Genomic DNA, 21,290 nt, shown 5'->3' with positions numbered 1-21,290 from the left:
TCGTATCAGGGTTCACTTACTCTGAGTTGTCACAAAACCCGCTCTCTGGAATACCACCCTGGAAACAACACTGATGTGTACAACCGGCAATTCTATGACATCTGACACACCACCATAACTACCAATGACCAGATATCTTAGGTCAATTATTGTAGGCTACAGCCATCTTAGAATTGGCACCTGTTGATAAACTGTTGCATTTATATTTTGTATATGGTTTTCTGTTTGTTATTTGGCATTTTAATTAAATTTGTTTTCTGTGTTTGTGTTGTTCAGCCCACTGCTGTTGAGGATGCAGAGAGGGACATCACCACCACAGTCATGGGCCTTTACACAATCCGAAGAGACGGACATGAGGAGCCTGTGACGTGGGAGTTGTGATTGAGGGAATTAAAGTCCTCAACCTTGGAAGTGTCACCACGGGCTTCATCCAAGCTCTCAGTCAAGTTCAAAGTCCTTTTATTTATCAGTTTAGTCTGAGCTTGGTGGAAATATTTCCATTTTTCTGTACTGCTTCCATGTGTGAATGTGTTATATGTGTATTTCATACCAGTTTTAGGCATTACATATTATGGTTAATGGTAAAAAATGTTCATGGTTGATCCCAATTTGTCACAACTTGCCTAAGCTTTGCTACCTGAAACGGTTGTCTGTGCTTGTAAAGACAGGTTTTCTGTGTATTGACACAAGTCATGATGTTATTGAGCTTATAGACGTCATCAATCCATTAATGAGTTTCATGTGGAAGTACAACATATATATCTATGTACATGTGTATATTTGGATGTGTTTTTTATCAGTTTTAAATAAAAACACATCAACCAGATTTGGTGTTATGTGTCTGAAATGGGGTCACATGAAAGAATGGAAGAATTTTGCCTTATTTTATTTTAGACTAATTATATTAATTTGAGTTGAACAAATATAAATCAGTTTAGGTTAATTAATGTAATTATTTTATTTTGACTGTATTTGATAAAAATGAGTTTGACCAACTCAATTTTATCATGTTGCATAGAGACACTTCAATTGAGTTGGGGCTACATTAAATTAATGGGTGGAAAACCTGCCCAAAATTTATTTGTGTTCATCCAATGAGTTATTTTTTTGAGTGTAGTCAGCAGTGGATTTTATTCCCGAAGATGCTAATCGTGTGCTACATTTTGCCTACCCAACAGAGAATCGTGAAGGCAGATAACACACCACATTGCACTATTTAATATTGTAATCAAACAGCTTTTGTGCAAATGTACAGGAAGCAGATAAACTGCCAAGCCTCATAAATGATCATATACTGTCACGTGGAAGAGGGAGTGTATCCTTATTTAATTCTAAGGTTTTGAACAGCTACACTTGACTTATTACATTGTGTTATTTCCGATACAAAAAATAAGAAAAAATGAAGAAGCAATGTGTGAAAAACTGAGTATACCCCATGATTCAACAGCTTGTAGATCCAATTTTACCAGCAATAATTTGAAGTAATCCTCTTATGTTGGATATTATCAGTCTTTCACATCATTGTAGAGGAATTTTAGTCCACACTTCTTCATAAAGTTGCATAATTTAATTGACATTTGTGGTCATTCATTTATGAACAGCTCTCTATAGTGTTTCAAACAGGTTCAGCTTTGATTTGAATTTGTAGGTTTTCAAAGTATTTATCTGTCATGACTAATGGGTTACTCACAAATTGATTCCTTGAGTGCAAGGATGCTGTACTTTAACAACTGGGTCACTTGTGTTGTGCCTGTGAAAGCTCCCGCCAGCACATTTAGCACAGCAGCTCCTCAGCATATTAACATAAATCTGGTTACTTAAGTTTTTTTGGTCCGGTTTTCCTCTCCAACGTAAATGTAGCAACTTTAAGGCATTATCATTAGTGTGTCACCTTTGTAGGTTTTCAAATGTTTATTAATATACAGAGTGAGACTTTGTTTTGACCTGAGAGAACATTTTTGAAAAGCACCCTTTTAAGAAGTAGAAAATTCCTGGAAGGCTAAAACAAAGAGGAAACAATGTGTTTGTGACATTTTATACTATAGTGTCACATTTACCTGACAAAGTTTATTGCAGTATTCCAGTGGTGCAGTGAGATGAAAAGGAAAGAGCATCAATCACAGCTCTATGAAAATCCATTGAATAAAACGTCAGACTAAAACATAAATATAGAATAATAAATCAGCCTGAAAAAATGTGTAGTTCCATGTTGAACTGAAGGTTCTTTGTGATTTTCAGATTTATGAACACTGAGGGTTTCGCCATCATCAACCTGAATTCAGCTTATGTGAATAATCGGGTCACAGAGTGGCCTGGAAACACATTCATGATTTCCAATAATATCCTGTTTTATCATAAACCCCTTATTTGTTCTTTACAGCTTAAGCTTCTCTTTCAAGGATCTTCAAACTAATAGCACAGGTCACATAAAAACTAAATATATTATTTGTTGTTGTGCTTTTATGTTTCAGAGCAGAACAATGGGTTTGTTTGTTCACATGTCCGAGATGTAGTGCTGTCTCAATTAAAGGGCAGACATTGTGAGATTGTTGAGTTTTACATTTGCCTAATATTTTCTATATGGCAGTACTCAGATATGATGCAAACCTCTCACTGTGTACTCATTTTTATCTCAGATAATATCAAAAATTATTTCTCTAACTCTAACCATGCATTAATTATCGTCTTACCATAACCGTTGGATGGTGGTGTAACGATATGATCCATCTGCTCCCACTTCTTCATGAGCACTTCTGAATATGGTAGACAGTGCAATATAACTTTAGCTTCAGCATGTTGCAATTTACAAAGGAAGCTGTTGTCATTAATTATTTCTGCAGCATTGAAAAAGTGGGAAAGTCACACACAAAAGTCCAAGAAGCCTGAACCCTGCAAGAATGCCCACATCTGGTACCAATACCTGCACCTCCATTGCAACTAGGGACCCAGCTACTGTGGTCTTCATCTCAACAAACGCCAACACTATTGATACCACTTCTTCTTCTACTCTGGGACGCTCATCTCCACCATACTTCACTGTGGATGAGGTTAGAACAGAACTATGGAGACTGAGGCTGGCAAAGGAAGCTGGACTTGATGGGGTTTGCCAAAAGTTGCTTAAGATGATGATTCCAGATGATTTTCAACCAGAGCCTACAGCTGGGGAAGGTCCCGGTCCCCGGTCCTGTCGAACACCTCTTGTCTTGTCCCGGTTCCCAGGATGCGTACAGACAACTGATAGAGGCCTTTAGAGAGTGGAGTGATAAAAATTATCTGCTTTTGAACACTGTGAAGACCAAAGAAATGGTGGTAGATTTCTGCAGGACTGGGCCTTCTCCTCAGCCAGTGCACTGCAGACCCAGAATGTAAACATTTAGGTGATGGAGACCTACAAATATCTAAGTGGCCACTTAGACCACCAGCTGGACTGGCCCTGGAACAGACTCTCTACAAGAAAGGATAGAGTCCACTGTATTTCCTCAGGAGGTTGAGGTCCTTTGGTGTCTGTAGTAATATGCTCCACACATTCTACTAGACAGTTATGGTGAGTATTCTGTTTTATGCCACTGTCTGCTGGGTACGCAGCATCAGGGAAACAGATAGGAGGAGCCTGGAGAAACTGGTGAAAAAGGCTTTGTCCGTAATTGGACTGTAGTTGGACTCACTGAGCTCTGTGGCACACACTGAGGAAGGTGCAAGTAGTGCTGGACAATAAAGACCACCTTCTCCACAACATGCTGGCTGGTCAGACAAGCAGTTGTAGTGGATGGCTCATCTCACCGCAATGCAGAACAGAGAGGCTTAGGAGATCGTTTGTCCCCTCTTCCATCAGATTCTTTAACCTAAATGTGTAGAATCAGTATTGTGTCTTTTTACTGTTTTTTATTCTATCACCTGTGCAATAATCTCCCCACCTCATCCTTTTAGGTTTGAGTGCACAATTCTTTAGAACTTTAGACCCTTAGATTGATTGTGGTAATGCGTCTCACATCTGTCTGTTTTTTGTGGTGAGCTGGTGGACGCTGGAATTTCCCAATGTGGATCATCAAAGTATGCCTTATCTTATCTTATGATCTGGTGGGTATTTTTTGCAACATTTTGCAAGAGGGGATCTTAATTGTTCAATCACCACCTATGTCAGCCCAAATTTGTTTGTGCCCTTTATTAGGGTATGGTTATAACTAACAGGGTGCTGCGAAAGAAGAAATCATATGGAGTAATTAGATATTTTCCAAATGTAGCAGCTCATCTAGTGAGGCCAACCTCCTGAAGATACATTTCTCTGACGTGATCTTTAAAAATAAATGAATAAAATACATAAAAAAAGAGCCCTCTGTAAATTATTCATGGACATTTGGTTAAAAACTAAAATCCTCACAGGGCTTGATCCTTGCATATTGCTTTCTCTGAGCTTATTTTGAGAAACAACAGAAGCTCAAGCAGCAGTGCTGTTTGATGTCAACTTTGATGCTGCAATTGTGTGGTAAAATTGCAAATAAATCCACTCAGACAATGAAATGGAATGTAAATGTTTACTACCTTAATGCATCAAAGCTCATGAAAAACTTTTTCATGCTAGTCATCATAGATCCTGAATTCTTATGAAAAGGTAAACGTTCTCATTCGCTTGACAACTAACCTTTTTTTTTTTTTTAAGGCTGTAGTAGCTACGGTGTTGTTTTTATAATAGAGATTATATTTTATAAAAAAGCCCTAAACCCCATGCACATCTAAAATAACACATACATAGGAGCAGAATTGTACTGTCAATGGAATTAAATGCCTTTTAAAGCTGCAAATATAAGCTCTTCATTTTAAAATAGCTGACTAAGGAGTTACTAATTTAATCTAATAACTTTTGTTAATAATAAGTTAAAAAATTACTCAAACTAAGTTCATTCAGGTCACATTTTGAATTGTGTTTTATAAGTTGAACACATTTCATATAATTAATCAAAGCATGAACTAGGTTAGGCAGTTTCATTAGCTTTTCGAGTCATCCAACAGGAGCTAAGAGTACTCTCATTAAGAAAAACCCTTATTGATTTTGCAGTCTTTTGCTTATCATTTCCCTTCAGCTGAATCCTACAGTGGTATGTTCCCACATAGCCTAATTATTCAAATCTACAAGGAACTCCTGGCAGCAACACAGTCGCCCTAAAAGAAGAAACCTGAGGTGCAACTAAGGCGATAATGATACCGTAGTGAAACCAAAACAGATGCACATGGTGCTATTTTATGATGTATTGTGAGATTTAAGGTGGGGTTTTCTCACTTAATGTTAATGATGCTTCACTTTCCTAAACTTGTTGGATTCCCTATTCAGGCAAGAAGAAAAACATAAAATCAAACTAACAAAAAAGAATAAAACTGTTAATTATTTCCTTAAGGAAAACCTTAGCTCACTCTGCAGCCCCAACAAAATTATCTTGTACCAGTGAAAGCAATTCCTTTTCCTGAATTTTAAACTGTGCTGTAGAACAATTTAAGTAAACATAGAGGACTTAATTCCAGCCTTTTAAAGAGCTTGATAATAAGATAATGGTGGATATGCTGTAATTTCTCCCACAGAGGATCCTTTTGGATTCGATGAGTTAAGGGTTGGGTTTCTATAGACTCTGCATTGTTTTTGTTTCCATCTGTAAGATGCTTGACTGGTTTAGAATCCGATCAATGCCTTTGGCTGTTTTTGTCACATGCCTCCGTACGCAGTTTTTAAACTGCGATCAGGCGAACTGCCTTCCTGACAGAGAACGGGACCTAATAATTCCAATATGCAAAGAAATATAGAATATACCAAAGCTTAGTGGTAGGCGCCAAAGTAAAATCCACATGAATGCCAGCACAAGACCCAAAGGTTCCAAGCCATTCATTGTGGTAGTGGTTTTAATGTTGCTGCTCATCAGTTCATTTGTGATCGGGAATTTCAAAAATACATTTTAAAAAGCAGACTTCATGCAAACATCTTTTTTGCCAATTTTAAAATTCTTTCCCTAAGCTAAACAAATTTAAATATATTTATTATATAGTAATTAAACCATTTCAGTGTAAACAAAATTCAATTAGGACAACCTCACAGATACAAATTGGTCTGTGCTGTACTAGTGTGTTTTGAAACAGCTGAACTATAAGCCTTACCATAAGTCAGAATAACATCTTCTCACAACATGCAACCTTTTGCAGAGAAGCATTACACCTTTACAGAATGACCTGGTTATTAACTCCTGTTAATATCTCATGATCTTTTCTGATAGACCACATTTCAGTGTCCTTTCAGTTAGTGGTAAATTCCAGACTCAGTCTTGAAAAGAAACAAGAATGGGGATTTGAAAGGGAATGTCTTTGAGCGGTCATTCTTAAGAGTTTACGAATAGTCCCATTTGCCACAGCATTTCAGTACTCTTTTCTGTTCCTCAAGACATTGATGAAGGTCGAGCATAAACAGCTCCAGCTCCGTGTTTAAGCCTGAGACTTGCAGCTTACACATAGCTCTGGGAACTGGTTCACATAAAAGACTTAGCCAACAATGCTGCTGGCCTGGATAGACAAACCAAACAAAATAGAGTGGCTGTGCAAAAGCAGATTTAACCTACGCTGACAATTCTGACATTAAAAGAGTTGCATGTGAGCAAAATTAAAAATTCAAAGGCCCAGTTGTACTCAGAGATATACATGGATATGAATATCATCTTAATATTTGGATTTTAATGTTTTTACTGTCCTAGGGTAGCCTGGGAATTCCCATGCTGCTTTGCGCTTAATTTCATTCTCACTGCAAAGTCAGCCTGGAAACCACCACCCTTATTTTTGCCAGAGTTTGGGAACCAATCACAGAACAGGGGGGGGGTGGGGGGGGGGGCAGCAAGACGATGACGACGTCTATGCGCTACACCGAAGCTTGTAGAGTGTTAATCCAACATGACAGCGGACACAACGTTACCGTTCGATGCAGCCTTAGAAAGTGTTTCGGAATAGATTCACCCTAAGGTCATTTGAACCGTGACATCCAGCCAAGTAGCCCACCCGAAGTTTTTCCGATATTGGCTGAACATCAGCTGAGTTACTGAGTTATCCCGAATAACTTAGTACAAGCGCTAACGGACCCTGGCAGTATCTCCAAAATTACCACACTAAAATCCCATGCCATGACACCAAACTTCTACAGTAGTACAAATATGGTCTGTACTCACAAAACGATGCATTTGGAAGTTTATACATAGTCCAGGAGTTTATTATTATCAACACAAGCCTGATAGCTTTTCTGCTGCTAAAGCTGAGTCGACGTCACTTCTGGGAGCTGGGAGCTTCAAAGTAAGATGAGGGTTGATCTACTACTGTAGACAACAAAGCAAGGCTGCTCAATTTCTCCATTATTAAAATAAATTCACAACTCTACAACATAAAAATTCATGTAGAATATAGCATATAGGCCTACTTTGTTGTCAACTTAAGTAGCTTAGAGCGCAAGTTTACTTTTATTTTACTTTTTTTTCTTCTTCCTCATCGAATTTCTGTCGTCATCTGGTATAAGTGATACAATTGGCTATGAATCGCGCGCAAAGCAGCATGGGAAGAACCAGACACCATTTGATAGACATTCGTTGCGCCCAATAAACGGCTCTAGGCATTCGTAAACCACGCCTCAAATACGAGAAAATGCACACCTAGTTCCCAGACCACCATCTCATCGAGATGTGGACGCGTCAGCCAGGCTAGTCCTAGGGCACAAAGACTATACAACTTATAATTTGAGAAAAAAATCTTAAAGTATAAATTGTGCGTACAGTATTGCAAATTTTTAGAAGTAAAAACAGAAACATACACATGCAGTTCTACATGCTTATGTCATTAATTCACTTGAGCTGAAAGTTCCAAAACATCTTCACCCTTCAATCCCTGTTCATTTTCTGTTAGTGATCATGACAGACTTCTACTCGTTGCTTCTCTTTGCCAACACAAAGAGTTTGATCCAAAACTGACATCTACAAGCTCGACTGATTTTTTTCGACAGCCCAACAAAGGAAGGTTTTATGGTCTGATGAGACAATGACAAAGTTGTCCGGCCACAACTACCAAAGATACTGTATATTTGGAGGTGTAAAGGTTAGGCATTCAACTACAAGAATTGTTAAGTTTGGTGAAGACAGCATTATTTTCTGGGGCTGTTTTGCTGCCAGTGAAGATAGTGAAGTGTAATTAGTTGGTAAAAAAAATTGGAACGAGGGTAACTTCGTATGTGTTCAGCATAACGTCAGTCAACTTGACAAAGGTAACTTGGAAACAGCTATATGTCTCAATGAAACAATGACCCCGAACACACACATGCAAAGGCTAAAGCTGGCAAACATTAGGCCATCCAAAAGGTTTCACCTGATATTAAGATTAAAATGTACAATCTGTCTTCCTCAGAAGACATGGCCATGACATTCATATTTGTGATACTCGCACATAAACTTCAGATCACGCCTTGAACTTATGCATAGACATTGAATGTTTGTCCATTCAAACCAAACTGTGACAAATACATGTAGAGTTTTCCTTTGCAACAATTTATGATTTATTCCACACAGTATCATGCGGATAAAATCTGTTTTGTTGGAGTTCACTTCAAAGAGTTTTGATACGATTTGTTCCATTCCCATAGTTTTCCTTCAGTCAAACAGACGTAAGGAGGATACAGTCAGAGGTGATGCATTGGTAAGTTTGAGCCTTCCTTTCTTGTTTCTAAATTGATTTTTTTTTTTTTTTTTCCAGTCAAGAAACAACTCATAAGCCATCTTAGCTCTGCAAGGATGTCAAATCCTCACACTAGGTGTCCCGGTTACATCCTTTTTGAACATAAGCTCTTTCAAGTGAAATTAATCAATCTCTTTATCACTTGGGCAGTGTCATTACCCAACCACAGAGTGAGAAATGAAAGCACTAATCGCACAGCAAGTGGGGCTTTTGTGTGGGAAAGCCAAGTTTTCTTCCTCAAGCTGCTTTGCAAATGCATTTTCGACTGAATTTGTGAAGAGAAGAAAGGATGAATCATGTGCTTGCCACAAAAATTTCCTTTAAAAGAGACTGAGCTATGCTATCAGTTTTCAGCACAGTTTTACTAAAAATGACTTGCATACATTTATGGTGAATGTTTTCATCTAAACTACAAGATAGATGCATAAAAAGGTAACGCTAACACCTACAAAAAAAAAACTAAAACAGAAAAAGTGCTTTTTGCATTGAGAACGATATCCACTACATATAACTGGGGTAAAAAAATCCTCTCAACGTGACAGTACATTCTTTAGCGTGAACCAATGTCTCTTAAGCAGCAGCACCACAGCATATACATCGTCATAATAACAGTTCTTGCCCTGCTGGTCACACACTGGGATTGTGGATGAATATACAGTTAAAAATAAAAAAAAGGTATTATGATGCTAACTACCGAGGCATATGGACCTGCAGGCGGGATAATGTCAAGCAGACTGAGATTTATGTTATTCATGTGTCTCAGAAGGATGTGGGTTACTCTCCCCACAGAACAGGTTGCAATGAAAATGAATGTAATTCTTGTGTTTGATTAGCGCAAAAATTTATGGAAGCAGCAATGACAAAAAGGGGAAATCATTAGAATATTTGTAAAAAATGGTGATTGATTCAATTTTTTACCTGCTTTCCATGAGAAATGACGATCCTTAGGAAGTACAATGTCTGATGGGACTGGAATGGAAAAGAGAGATAGGAGGAAGAGGAGGTTTAGGAAGTTCCCAGCTTGCCGTGTCCAGGCAATGACCCCAAAGTCATCTTTTAGAGTCATAGTCCAGCTCATCGCTTCCTCTCTTACTTCTGTGTGAAGAGAAATAAATGAATCAGTATTTCACTCAGAAATATGACCAGAAATATGGGCCAGCAAAACCAGAGAGAGGTAATGTAAAAATGAAAAAAAAAAGGAATTTTCCTAAAACCTCAAGCTCAGGAATACAATATTCAGTGTCACCCCCACAAAATGCAGTGCATTCTTTCACCTCCGGATCATAGAGTTTCATGGATTTTATTTGATTTCTTTTTTATATGTGATATCATATGCTTCTTCTGCCCAAAAGTAATTAGTGTGGGAGAAAAAAAAACTGCCTCCCACGGCAGAAGCAGACACAAGCTTGTAGTAATACAGGGTATTAGTACCTTTTTATTGCAGCTTATTTATTCATATCTCCTGTTATTGTGATTCACATGTCCTGGGAGTTTTTCAGGATTAATCCTGGATTCACCAGGCTTCTAATTGTGTTGCATTATGAGGCAAATTGCAGAACATGAATTGAGTCTGTAACACCTGATGCTTAGTGAGACTGGCAACATGGTGTTTGAGACGGCAGTGTTTAATTTACCAAAAACAAGCTGTGCTGTACTTGTAGCACTTTGGTATTGAGGGTTTCATAATTATCTTGCCATCACACAGCGCATTCACACCAAATAAAAAAACACTTTTTGATAGACACTAAAACTAATTATAAAACACTGATATGCAGTTGCATGAATTGCAACCATATCTCCCCAGCAGGTCCTTGAGGTCATGTGAACAGGGTCTGCTGGCTGTGCAGCACACACGGTTGAAAACTAATGATGACAGAGCCTTTGCAACAGTGGCTCCCACTCTCTGGAATGCCCTTCCTCTGAGCCTGAGATCCGTGGACTCTGTGATCTCTTTTAAAAAGCAGCTGAAAACCCATCTTTTTAAAATTGTTTCAGTTTAGCTTTTGTTGTTATGTTTTTATATTTTTCATGTTTCCTGTATTTCACGGTGAAGCACTTAGTGCTTTTTATCTTGAAAGGTGCTATGTAAATTGATGTAAATCATATAAATATAAATTAATAAAATTGTACTTACTTTACTTAATAACTAACTCATAAGGGTTTTTTTGCAAATAAAAATAATGAAAATGGTAAAGTTCCACTCCAGCAGTTAATAATCCCCTAAAATCTCATTTGAAAAAGCCTTAAACTGACCGGGGAATGGCTTGGGTCATGACCTTGGGTTATACCTTTTTTGTCTTTCAGTGAAATTATACAAGGTTGCGTGCACATAGAAGTATCAGTGTGGTAATGTATTCACTTTCAATTGCCTTCTACGATATTCGAAATGCTGACAAGGCTCTCCAGGCTGGTGGCCTTGACAGATCTCCTGGCAAGCCGCTCTCCTGATCGTTGACTCGCAGTTCCTTGCTTTTTCTGTCTTCTCAAACCTAACTTTAACTTCAGTAGCTCGCACTTGCTTCTCATTTTATAGGGTCCTCACAGCACACGCAAAAAGGTCAAACAAGCTGTCAATTTTTCTGACAGTACCTCTCTGATACTGATAGTCTCCGCAGAAATCCTCTGCCTGATTTTGCTCATGAAATTTCATATAACTAAACAAAAAAACAATACATTTTAATGTGAAAAAGGTTACAAACTATTTTTTTTTGCAGGGTAATGTTATTTTTTATGCTAACTACTACAACTCCTTTATCTTGAAGCTAAGATGTAAATCTTTAACTGGGTGTTGTCTTTGTTACTGTGAGAATATTTTAACCAAACAGTTTCTCTCTTAACATCCTGCAATTGACCATAAACTGCATCGGGACAACATGAAAATCTGTTTTTTAATCATTTTTTTTCTGAACACTGCACATCACTTCAAAAAAGAGAGGGTTTACAACATTTTGTCTCAGTGATTAGTCATAATAGTGTATCTAATGGTAGATTAACCACTGAAAGGCAGCATGCATTTGAGATTAAAGATTATTTACACATATTATGTCTGTGAAAGTGTGGGGCTCTGGATTATTTTTGCTTGATCTCATTTAGGGAAATTAGATTTAGATTTTACTGTTCTCGCTGTGTTTTGGTGGGGGGAAATTTGTTTAATGAGAAATAAATGCTGGGATAGAGATGGCTTTGTGCCCACAAGTGGGCTGCCAGATGCACAGTTATTGATGGACTGTCCACTTCTCCTTCTGCTTTGATGTGTTATTCTACAGTCAAAAGTGGCTTTTCTTTCATGTCTGAAGGTTTTTTAAATCTATCTATCTATCTATCTATCTATCTATCTAGCTATCTATTTAATTGTCTTATGAATTTTCAAACTACTCTCTAATTGGGGATGCTTTGACTCATATTTTATAGCCAGTATACATACTTTCTTTGGTTGAGTAAACAAAATAGTCTGGCACTTTCACAGTGGCACTTGCATATGCCAATTAGACACCTCTGGTTGCTAATTACTTGCGTTCCTCTTGGGCTGCACTGTTTGGAAGCCATACCTGACTGCACCTAGATTACATCCTCCCCGCAGCCAGTCTATTTAACTGTTAATGGGAAAAGCTGCACTCTCCTTTAGACTGACAGAGCATGTCACAACTGACTGGAAAACGTGATATTGAACAGAAAGAAGCAATGAAAATATGTATGACCTCAAGGCATGCCAGTGTTGGTTTGCAATGTGAACAAAGGGAGATATCTAAGGTGAGGTCAAATGAGCTTGTAAGATTTAGCTGCAAAATTGCTCTCATGCACCTCAGACTTGGTTTAATCGGTGCATCTCAGTAGAAGATGAATACAGACTATCCTCATAAAAAGACTAACTCTTAAGCTGCTAAATATCTGGGACAAATAAACTTGCCAGGGTCTGAGTGGCTGCAGAAAACCTGGCGATCAGCACAATAGCTCAGATGCTGGTGTACATCCTATTAGCAACTCCATGACCTGATGGAATGCAATCCGTCTCTCTTTGTCCTGTGGTCCTGGTTTTGGAGACCACTCACTGAATTCAGAGAGTAGGAACCCTGAAGCTATTGTGAGGGTGAACAACACTCTACAACCTTCCCTTTCACAGGTGGCCATAACAATTTGGGTCTGATTAGATGTTTCCAAATGAAAGGCAAAAGCTAGTTTGGTATGCCAAGGCTCTGAACAGTCTCCATGTGATCCCACAGTCTCTCTTTAAATAAGCCAAACACCCTGTTCTGTTTGGAGTGGAAACAAACCAATTCGATCCCAGTCTGTTCACCAGAAACGCCATTCTTTTCCCTGAAAACACACACGTCAGCTTCTTCTGTATTTACATTCTCAAGAGAAATTTATACTTATATCCCTGTTCTCCTCTCTGTGTGCTGCATCCTCTATATTCTGGTTAACACGGCTGCAGGTATTTTATCCATGCTGTCGTGCATGTAATTGTTTTTGATTGCTGGCAATAAACACAGCAATCCATCCTCATCCAAACAAGCTGATTTTTGCAGATGTATTCACTGCCAAAAATTACCATAAAAGCATTGAAAGGATCATAATGCGCAACACATTTTTAGGCTGCTTTGATCACAAGATTGTGTTAGCAGTTTGATTAACTTATCAATACACTGACTAGCATTTAAGAGGTATATATTTATAGTCCATCTCTATTTTACAACTGAATTATTTTGATATCATGTGCATCATTCTATTCAGAAGAGAAACAAAGACTCAATTATCAAATGAACAGATGGTGAAAAATCCATAATGAAATTTGTGCTTTTCACTTCATAAATGTTCCTTTGTTGAATTGTAATCCAACACATTTCCATCCTCAATTCTTCACATACTGACACTCGGCCCAGTTTTCCAGCATTTCCAGCATATTAAATTGCCTGACTGATCACATGCCTGATCTTGTGACAAATTGTCACGGCATTTCCAGATGTCAAGCCCGCCCACCATTGAGCCTAATCATATCAAGTCCTGCGTAAGTGACACTGTGACAGAAAAAAGTTAAAAACTGGATTTGACAGTTCTTCTTTTTTTTGGTATCCATTTCAATTTAATTTCCTCTACTACTTTAGTTATCTGTTGCACATAAAAAAGCACTTATTTAAGGATTGCCAATACAAACGCTGGGTTAAGGTTTGATAACATCACGGCTCGACTTTAAATTACACAATGATACAACCCGTTTCACAAAGCTTTTGCCAACATTGTTTCGGCTGCTAAAGCGAAGCATCCCGCGACTGTAACTTTACCTGCAATATCTGACAGCCCTGCTCACAAGTTATGCTTTGTGGGTAACTTCTGTATTCCAAATTGGTGCAGAGGGCTCCTGACCAAGTGTTTGTATTTGATGAGTCTGGAGTGAGGATGAGTTGTTTCATTATGACTATAAAACAATCTGTCACTGCTGATCTAAAGAGAGTTGAAAATGACCACCTGAGGAAAGATCAAGAACTCAGTCCAGTCTAATGACTGAACAACAAAGATTAAATACACTGTGCAGAATATCCAATTAAAAGTAAAAAACCTAAGGGATATGAAACACTCTGTGTGTTCTCATCTACTGATAGGGCAAGACAGATGTTTTATTTTCACTCTTAGACCATTAATGCCTTCTGTAACATATGAGCATGCCGGTCTACATTTCAAGAAGCCAACTTAGGTCTTAAACACAAAGATATTACCCTCTTAAACAACTGCAAGCCAAACTTTGTGCCTATGTCAAAAGATTATACACTGTACCTTTGTAAGATGGCTTCCAATCATCCCTTTGGGCGATATGGTTGGGAGGTTGGCAGATGGTTTTTAGTACACCCTCTACAGAGAACAGGAGTGAGGCAGAGGAGCTGTCCGAAGATGTTAAGTCTGACGGGGACGGTAAATCACCTGCACCAAGCCCTTTGCCTGCAGCATCATGTAGTGACTTAATTCTGTGTGAGTCAATGTGTTGGAGGTTGGGAGTGTGTCACACCTCCAGCACCTTTGAGCACCCCCCTGGTGCTAGCTCTGTCAAGCACCTACTCGACGAAGTGCCCAATGTGGTATAGCCAGCCCAGGCAATCATAAAAGGTCTGAGGAAGACAAAAACAAGGAAGAAAAAAAGGAGACACTGATATAAATATCCGACTAGAGTAGAGTCAGAGCAATGAAATTGTTGACATTGTATCTTTTCACACAATGGCCAGCTGCAGAGCCACAAACACCAAAAGAAAATGGAGGATAGGCTCCTTCACATGACCCACATTTAAGTTTTATTCTGCACACTATCAGCAAATACCAGCCCTGAGGCATGACACCTGTGATTTTTAAATCTACTCCTCTGTTTTCTCTTATTCTTCCAACTCTTCATCTTAGCAAAAGCTCAAAGAGAAAGTATCTGGGCATATGAAGAAGTATTAGAAGTATTCTTCCAATTTTTAGACTTTTTGCAGCATTTACAGACACAGGCAATGTGGCTTGTGCATCTTACTAATGAAACATTGGTTGTTGTTAGTACATTTTACCTGAAACAGTAAAGCTAACAGAGATATGTTTTTCTATTCTCTGTGTCACATTCTGACCGTGACATCAAAGACAAGAATTAGGAAGAGGTGAGGGTTGGACTGTTCAAAGAGCTCATCCACGGGACACTGATTCTATCAATGCCTTCTTCCTTTTTTGTTCTATCTACTTCCAAACACTTTCTCTTGGCCCAAGCCCTACACTCTGTTCCCCCACTGAACTCCCAATTTATGTCCCATAGAAATCCACAGCTCCCCATGACCCAAACCTTATTTCCAAAAGCTTTCCCACCATTCCATTGTAGCTCAAATTAACTTGTTTCTGCAGCTGCATTTCACCACCTCCAGCTGGCAACTAACTACATAAAAGACAACAAATAGTAGAAAGCTACTCCTTCAGGATTGACCAATCGCATGAAAACGTTTTATTTTCATGGATGAACAATTCATTTGAGGCTTATTCAGTTTCAACTTCCTCTGTTACTGTCATGGTGCATTTATCACTGTTTTTTTGCCTCTAGTTGATAAGTTCTAATCAGACCATTTTTCAAGTATGATAAGAAATAAGAAAAAGATATCTTAACACATAAGGGTTCCGTCAGTTTGGTCCAAAACAAAATAACAACCAAGAGAAGAATTGACTATTAACATCTGAAACAGGTTTTAATGTTTCTCACACGATTAATTCTACCACCATTGGTGCTGGCAGAATTAAGTGCTACCATGAGATGACTTGACTTTTAGTGAAATGGCACAACCGCTTTTGATGAGTTGATATCTGTTTAGTAAACCCATTTCAGACAAGAGTGCGATGAATACCAGTCTCTTGAATTTTCATTTAAAATAGACATGACATTTTGTGAGCCCAAAGGCGTTTCTCTCAACAAAAACATAAAGCATCTCTCTAATGTATCAAATAATCTCTGTCAGTCCTCTTTTTATCTTTGTTTGTCTCGACAATCATTTGCCTGATACTTCTAACTTGGCAGGTGTGTTGCAGTTCGGTGTCTAGTTCGAGATCAGCTGGATAAACTGTTTTCTCATTGTGGGGTTATTCTTTTGGTCTGTGGGTCAAGAATAAGTGTGAAGCCCAAAACATCACAGTCGCTTGGCAACATGTCAAAGGTCATCTGATATCCCAGTTACTTGATCTATTACTTTGCAGAAGTTACTCTCACTCCAGTTCACATAAAATACCAGTGACACTGAACGATGCGCTGATTCCAGCAACAGCAGCAGATACACTGTGTACAAATAGACTAATTAGAAAGCATTGCTTCCCTCTCAAGGAGTATTCAAGCAACAAAAATCACTTGGGAATATGCAACTGTCTGTCTGCTAATCTGCCCGAGGATAGAACAAAATAGCGAGAGAAAAGTTGTACCCTGTAAAGGATTTTCTTTACTTCCACTTGTCCTTCCAAAGAAGCAGCAAACCCAATGGCACACAACAGTCTCATTTTCCTGCTGTCCATTAACAGGGGACAGCTCAGTTCACTTTGTTCTCCCTTTCAGGAGTAAACCAGCCCTCTGTGGATAAAAGTCCAAGGACAAAAGTAACGTGAAGCACTTGTTATTATTGAATGTATCGATGAGGAATTTTGTGCTGTCAAAAAATATCTAGGTTAATCCTTAACTCTTCTGAGTTCTCCAGCGAAAGATTGATGTCCATCACAGATGCTGCAGTCATGTTTCTACCTCACTTAAACCCATGACATCACCCTTACCCCTACAAGTTTCAAGCAAGTGCAGAAATAGCATATTTATGTGATCCAAACCAAAACACTGAGATTTTATTTTTTCTTCCCGTTTCTCAGATTATCCAAAGATTCACACATCTCGATCTGATGAAATATTTACTCTGATTGAGCCAGAAAAGATCAAACTGATCTGACTGGGGTGTGTACATGAGGGCTTTCTGATTAGACAGTTAATCTGATTAAAAGTGGTCAATGTAGTCACAGCCAATGACCACCCACAATATGGAATGACAATCTGTTGATGATTTGGGTCATTTCCATGCTGAAATACATAGAAATTGACAAATCTAAACAAATTCCAAATACCTCTGTAGTGTGCCGATTTGACTAACAATTTCCTTACCCTTCAGCGTCAGCTGTACTTGGCACACATGTTGGCACAGCAGCACAGCACACTGATATGGAAAATGTGAACATTTTTTCACAAGAAAAATCACAATTTAAGGCTAAGAAGTAATGCTAGTATTTACATGTAAAAGCCCTGCTGTTCCTATACAGCCTCATGAAGTCTTGGGTGATTAAACCCCTAAAATAGCAATGAGTGATTTCAGTTCTATATATCATAGATAGCTTGTTTTGTCATATACAAGTGAAACGGCAAATGTTACATGGAGTTACACTATCACACCAAAATAACTCTGGGACAGTGTCGCCTTTAAAGCTTTCTCTGCTCAACACCATCTACCTTTGAGTTCAGACTGTGGGGAAAGGTGTTTGCCATCCTCTAATTGTGACAAAAATCACCCGCAGCCTTAAACCTGCCTTTGATTTTCTGTCTAACTTGAAACTGGTTACCCAGTCTGACTTCACACTGTCCTCCAGTCTGAAGGCTAAAGGCTGGCTTGACACAATGACGAGGCTGTTTCTTTAACATAAATCCATAGGGTGCATGTTGCCTCACACCCTGCATCTGTGTTGTGTTTAGCCTGCCAGTCTTTCACTATTTCAGAACATATATGTTATAATTGCAAGACATTCAATCTGTTTAAACATCAAACCTGATAAACAAAAAGTTGACAAAATATTAACTGTTATGTGTCTTTAAAGAAACAATTCATTCACCTTAGCAAACAAAGGTCAGACTGGAAAATGCAGTCTCACTTCTGAATATGTAATAGCCACTATGATCTGTAACACACACAAAAAAAAAACTCACCAAATATGATTACAATATCTTTTGGGCACCAGAATTGTTACATTTTTTCTTTGTAAATAGTAATATATCTTTGTTTCGTGTTGTGTAAAACTGTAACAAAAGTGATATTGCACAACTTTTATGTCTTCAGTACAATTTTAAGGAGGTAGGAGGGGGTGGACTGTCATGCCACAGAACCCGTCTGCAGCCCTGTCATTCAAGGTTGATTATGGTTAAGGATGAAAAAAGATGATTTGGCTTAAAATTTAAAAAAAACACATGGTTAGAGTTTTGCATCACTTTGCAAGAACGCTATCCTACACAAAACAATTTCCAACAAACTTCACTGTCTACCAGTTTTTGAACTTCTACTGTGAAATCGCTACATTTTGGACATATGGACAAATGTGCCAATTACATGTTTTCTTGTGAGATTCGACTACAGTGCTATGCCAGTGACCACACATCACAAAAAAGGCAATTTGGAATGCTTCCAGACTTTGAAAATAATTTTTAAGATGTTGTATGTGGCAGTATCTCAAAGAGAGCGCAGTATCTCTATTCTGCCGGTACCTCAAAAAGTCAGACAGCCCAAAGCAGGTGCTCCTGATGCCTGGGTTGTCAACTCAATCAGCTGCACGTTTATCTCTGTGCCTCTGAACATGCTGTTTCCTTCACCCTTCCAATGTGTGCTGCAGGTGCAGCGGTACAGCTAGTTAAGCAAGCTGACAGGGTCAAAGCATTGATAACAGCAGGGAAGAATTTTAAAAAAGCTGCATGCATGCAGGCTCACCACACAAAGATCACTGAAATGATACCATCCAGGTGACCTCACAAAACTACGGAACTGGTTTTAGTCTGTTTTCTAATATTTTTCATCTCTACTTTAATTTTTTTTTACTTTCATCATGCTTACAAAAAAACACTTGGGGGTGGGTTGGACATTGAATTAGCTGCTCTGCAAACACGTGTGTTTTTGCAGGATTGCTGGATTACAGTGATTAACTGCAAAGTAAATGTGATCGGACAGGGCAAATTTGAGAGAGGCAAAAATGACGAGGTGCAGAGAAATTCATAATCAAATGAGTTACATCAAATATCGTTACAGGGGAAATCTTCACTCTAGTATGCCTAAGTATATTTCTTATGGAGTCATCTGCAGATTTTCAGTTAATCTTGGTTATAGTATTTCTTGCTTCTTGATTCATTTCAGTTGAAAGTAACAATTAAACCAAGCAAAGCTGAATCTTGCAGCTGTGTTTACATTTCAGCTCTCCTGCTCGACTGTTTAACATAAAACATCTGAAAAAGAATGAGAATAGCTGCTCAGTGTGACTGATTACGGCACAGCATGTGTTTAAAAAAACAAAATCTACACAGTCAGATCAGACGTGCATTTAAAAGATACATCAGTGTAATTTTAGCAGACCTTGATATTTCACAAAGAAAAGTTCCTTCATGCATCAAAGCAGCTCCAGGCCTATGAAAGGTGTTAAATTTCACAGTTTTACAGTCATGCACCATTTACTGGTGTACACATTTCCTGTTCAAAGTGAATCAATGGCCCTCAGGGGAAAAAAATGCCTTTAATTGATGCAGTGCCTAAAACAAAGTCACAGCGCATTGTCTTGTTAGCCTCACTATTTTCACAGAAATATTTTTTCAACGCATGAATATTTCACCAAAGACATGGGAAACGATTTAACAGATAGAATATGAAATTAGCATGGAACAAAAGCTGCAAAATATGAGGACTTTCTTTACTCATTAGTGCAAACATGCTTCATAGGAATAAGACTGTCCTCCTTGAAATCATTTGTTCCCAAAGGAGCATTTTAACTGGTTATGTCTTAGGTATTGAGACAAAATGAAGAAACTACACTTCCTTGAGAAAATGCAGTGACATTCAAAATAAAGTGCAAAGGATATGAACTCTCAAAATGAATTAAAGGTTAAGTGTAACTGTTTTCTGAATTAGAGCTGTAAAATGATCACACAAAAGACAAAGAGAGAAAAAAGGAGAGCCTGAAAGAGAAACAAACCGGTACCGTTTAATGGGATTTGTTTTGTGCAGCCGTTCCACCTGGCCTCCAAACCCCTACCTTCCCCCTCATTAAAAAAAAGCTTTAATTAACGCAACATTGGCTGTAATCCTCGTCACTCTGCCTTCCCTTTTCAATTGATAGGCACCTCTCATGGGATGGGAGTATGCAGGTGAGCATGTCTGAGTCCCAACTGCCTTGAATCCAGAGGGGAAAGGGAGCCATCAGTGTGAGCAAGAGGAGTAATGTGACAGCGTCAGGATTCATTTTTTTGGAGGCCTGGTTGCTGAGGCTGGCTGATAACATGGGTCAGCAGTTGCAGAGACACCTGGACCCTAAAGCCACGAGAGTCCCTCTGGAATAAGATTGTTAATATACTGTGGGCTGTGTGTATTCATGTGTGTATGTATGTGTGTGGGCAGGATAGAGGAGGAGCTGGCGCTTGCTTAGCCTGCAGAAGATGTCCAGAGATGGCTGAAACCTGTGAAAAGTCAATTATACGGAGAGAAAAACGCACGAAAAGGGGAATCATGGGTGAAATTAAAGCCCTGCTTCTTATGATAAGTGGTGACTGTAAGAGGTCTGATCAGGTTTTTTTGGCTCAAGTGGTGTTACAGAAAAATTAAAATGTTCCAACACAATGGAGAAAAAAGAGGTTGCATGCTATGTGAGAGAACAAAAAAATCAAGTGTGGTAGTTTGACTGTGTTGACTGTGGAGCTATTGTTGTTTCCTTTGCAAAAATGAACAAAAATCCAGTACTCAATAGGTTCTCCAGTCACTCAACAAGGATATACGCACAGCTGCATCAAGGTACGGTTACAGCTCAGCTTGGCCATTTATCTGGAACACCACCATCGCCCCAATATACATGCACGGGAGGAGAATCAAGTTATTGCCTGTCCAATGTCCAGCAATGCAACATTATGTATTGTAGGAGAAAATATTCTGTTGCCTAATTCTTTTCTCTGTGAGATAATTGTACATACATGTATAGCTGTATTTCCTGCACAAATGTTGTTTTTCTTTACTTGAATAATGATTTTGTCTGATCAAGCTGCACAAATAAAATCAGGATTTTATTAGAGCAGA

At 38.5% G+C, this 21,290-nt stretch overlaps 1 protein-coding gene across 1 annotated transcript in view; it reads right to left on the bottom strand.

The window, feature by feature from the left end:
• The window catches only part of thsd7ba (thrombospondin, type I, domain containing 7Ba), a 142,535-nt gene extending 132,704 nt beyond the window's left edge, over window positions 1-9,831 (bottom strand). Inside the window, exon 1 of the mRNA XM_075479933.1 lies at window positions 9,655-9,831. Within this exon, the coding sequence (XP_075336048.1) occupies window positions 9,655-9,814 (160 nt within the window). The 5' untranslated portion in view covers window positions 9,815-9,831. The remainder of the gene's footprint in view (window positions 1-9,654) is intronic.
• Between the last annotated feature and the right edge of the window lie 11,459 nt (window positions 9,832-21,290).

This window comes from Odontesthes bonariensis, chromosome 12 (genome assembly GCF_027942865.1).
Source record: "Odontesthes bonariensis isolate fOdoBon6 chromosome 12, fOdoBon6.hap1, whole genome shotgun sequence".
NCBI lineage: Eukaryota > Metazoa > Chordata > Actinopteri > Atheriniformes > Atherinopsidae > Odontesthes > Odontesthes bonariensis.
This window is presented reverse-complemented; position numbering and strand designations above follow the sequence as displayed.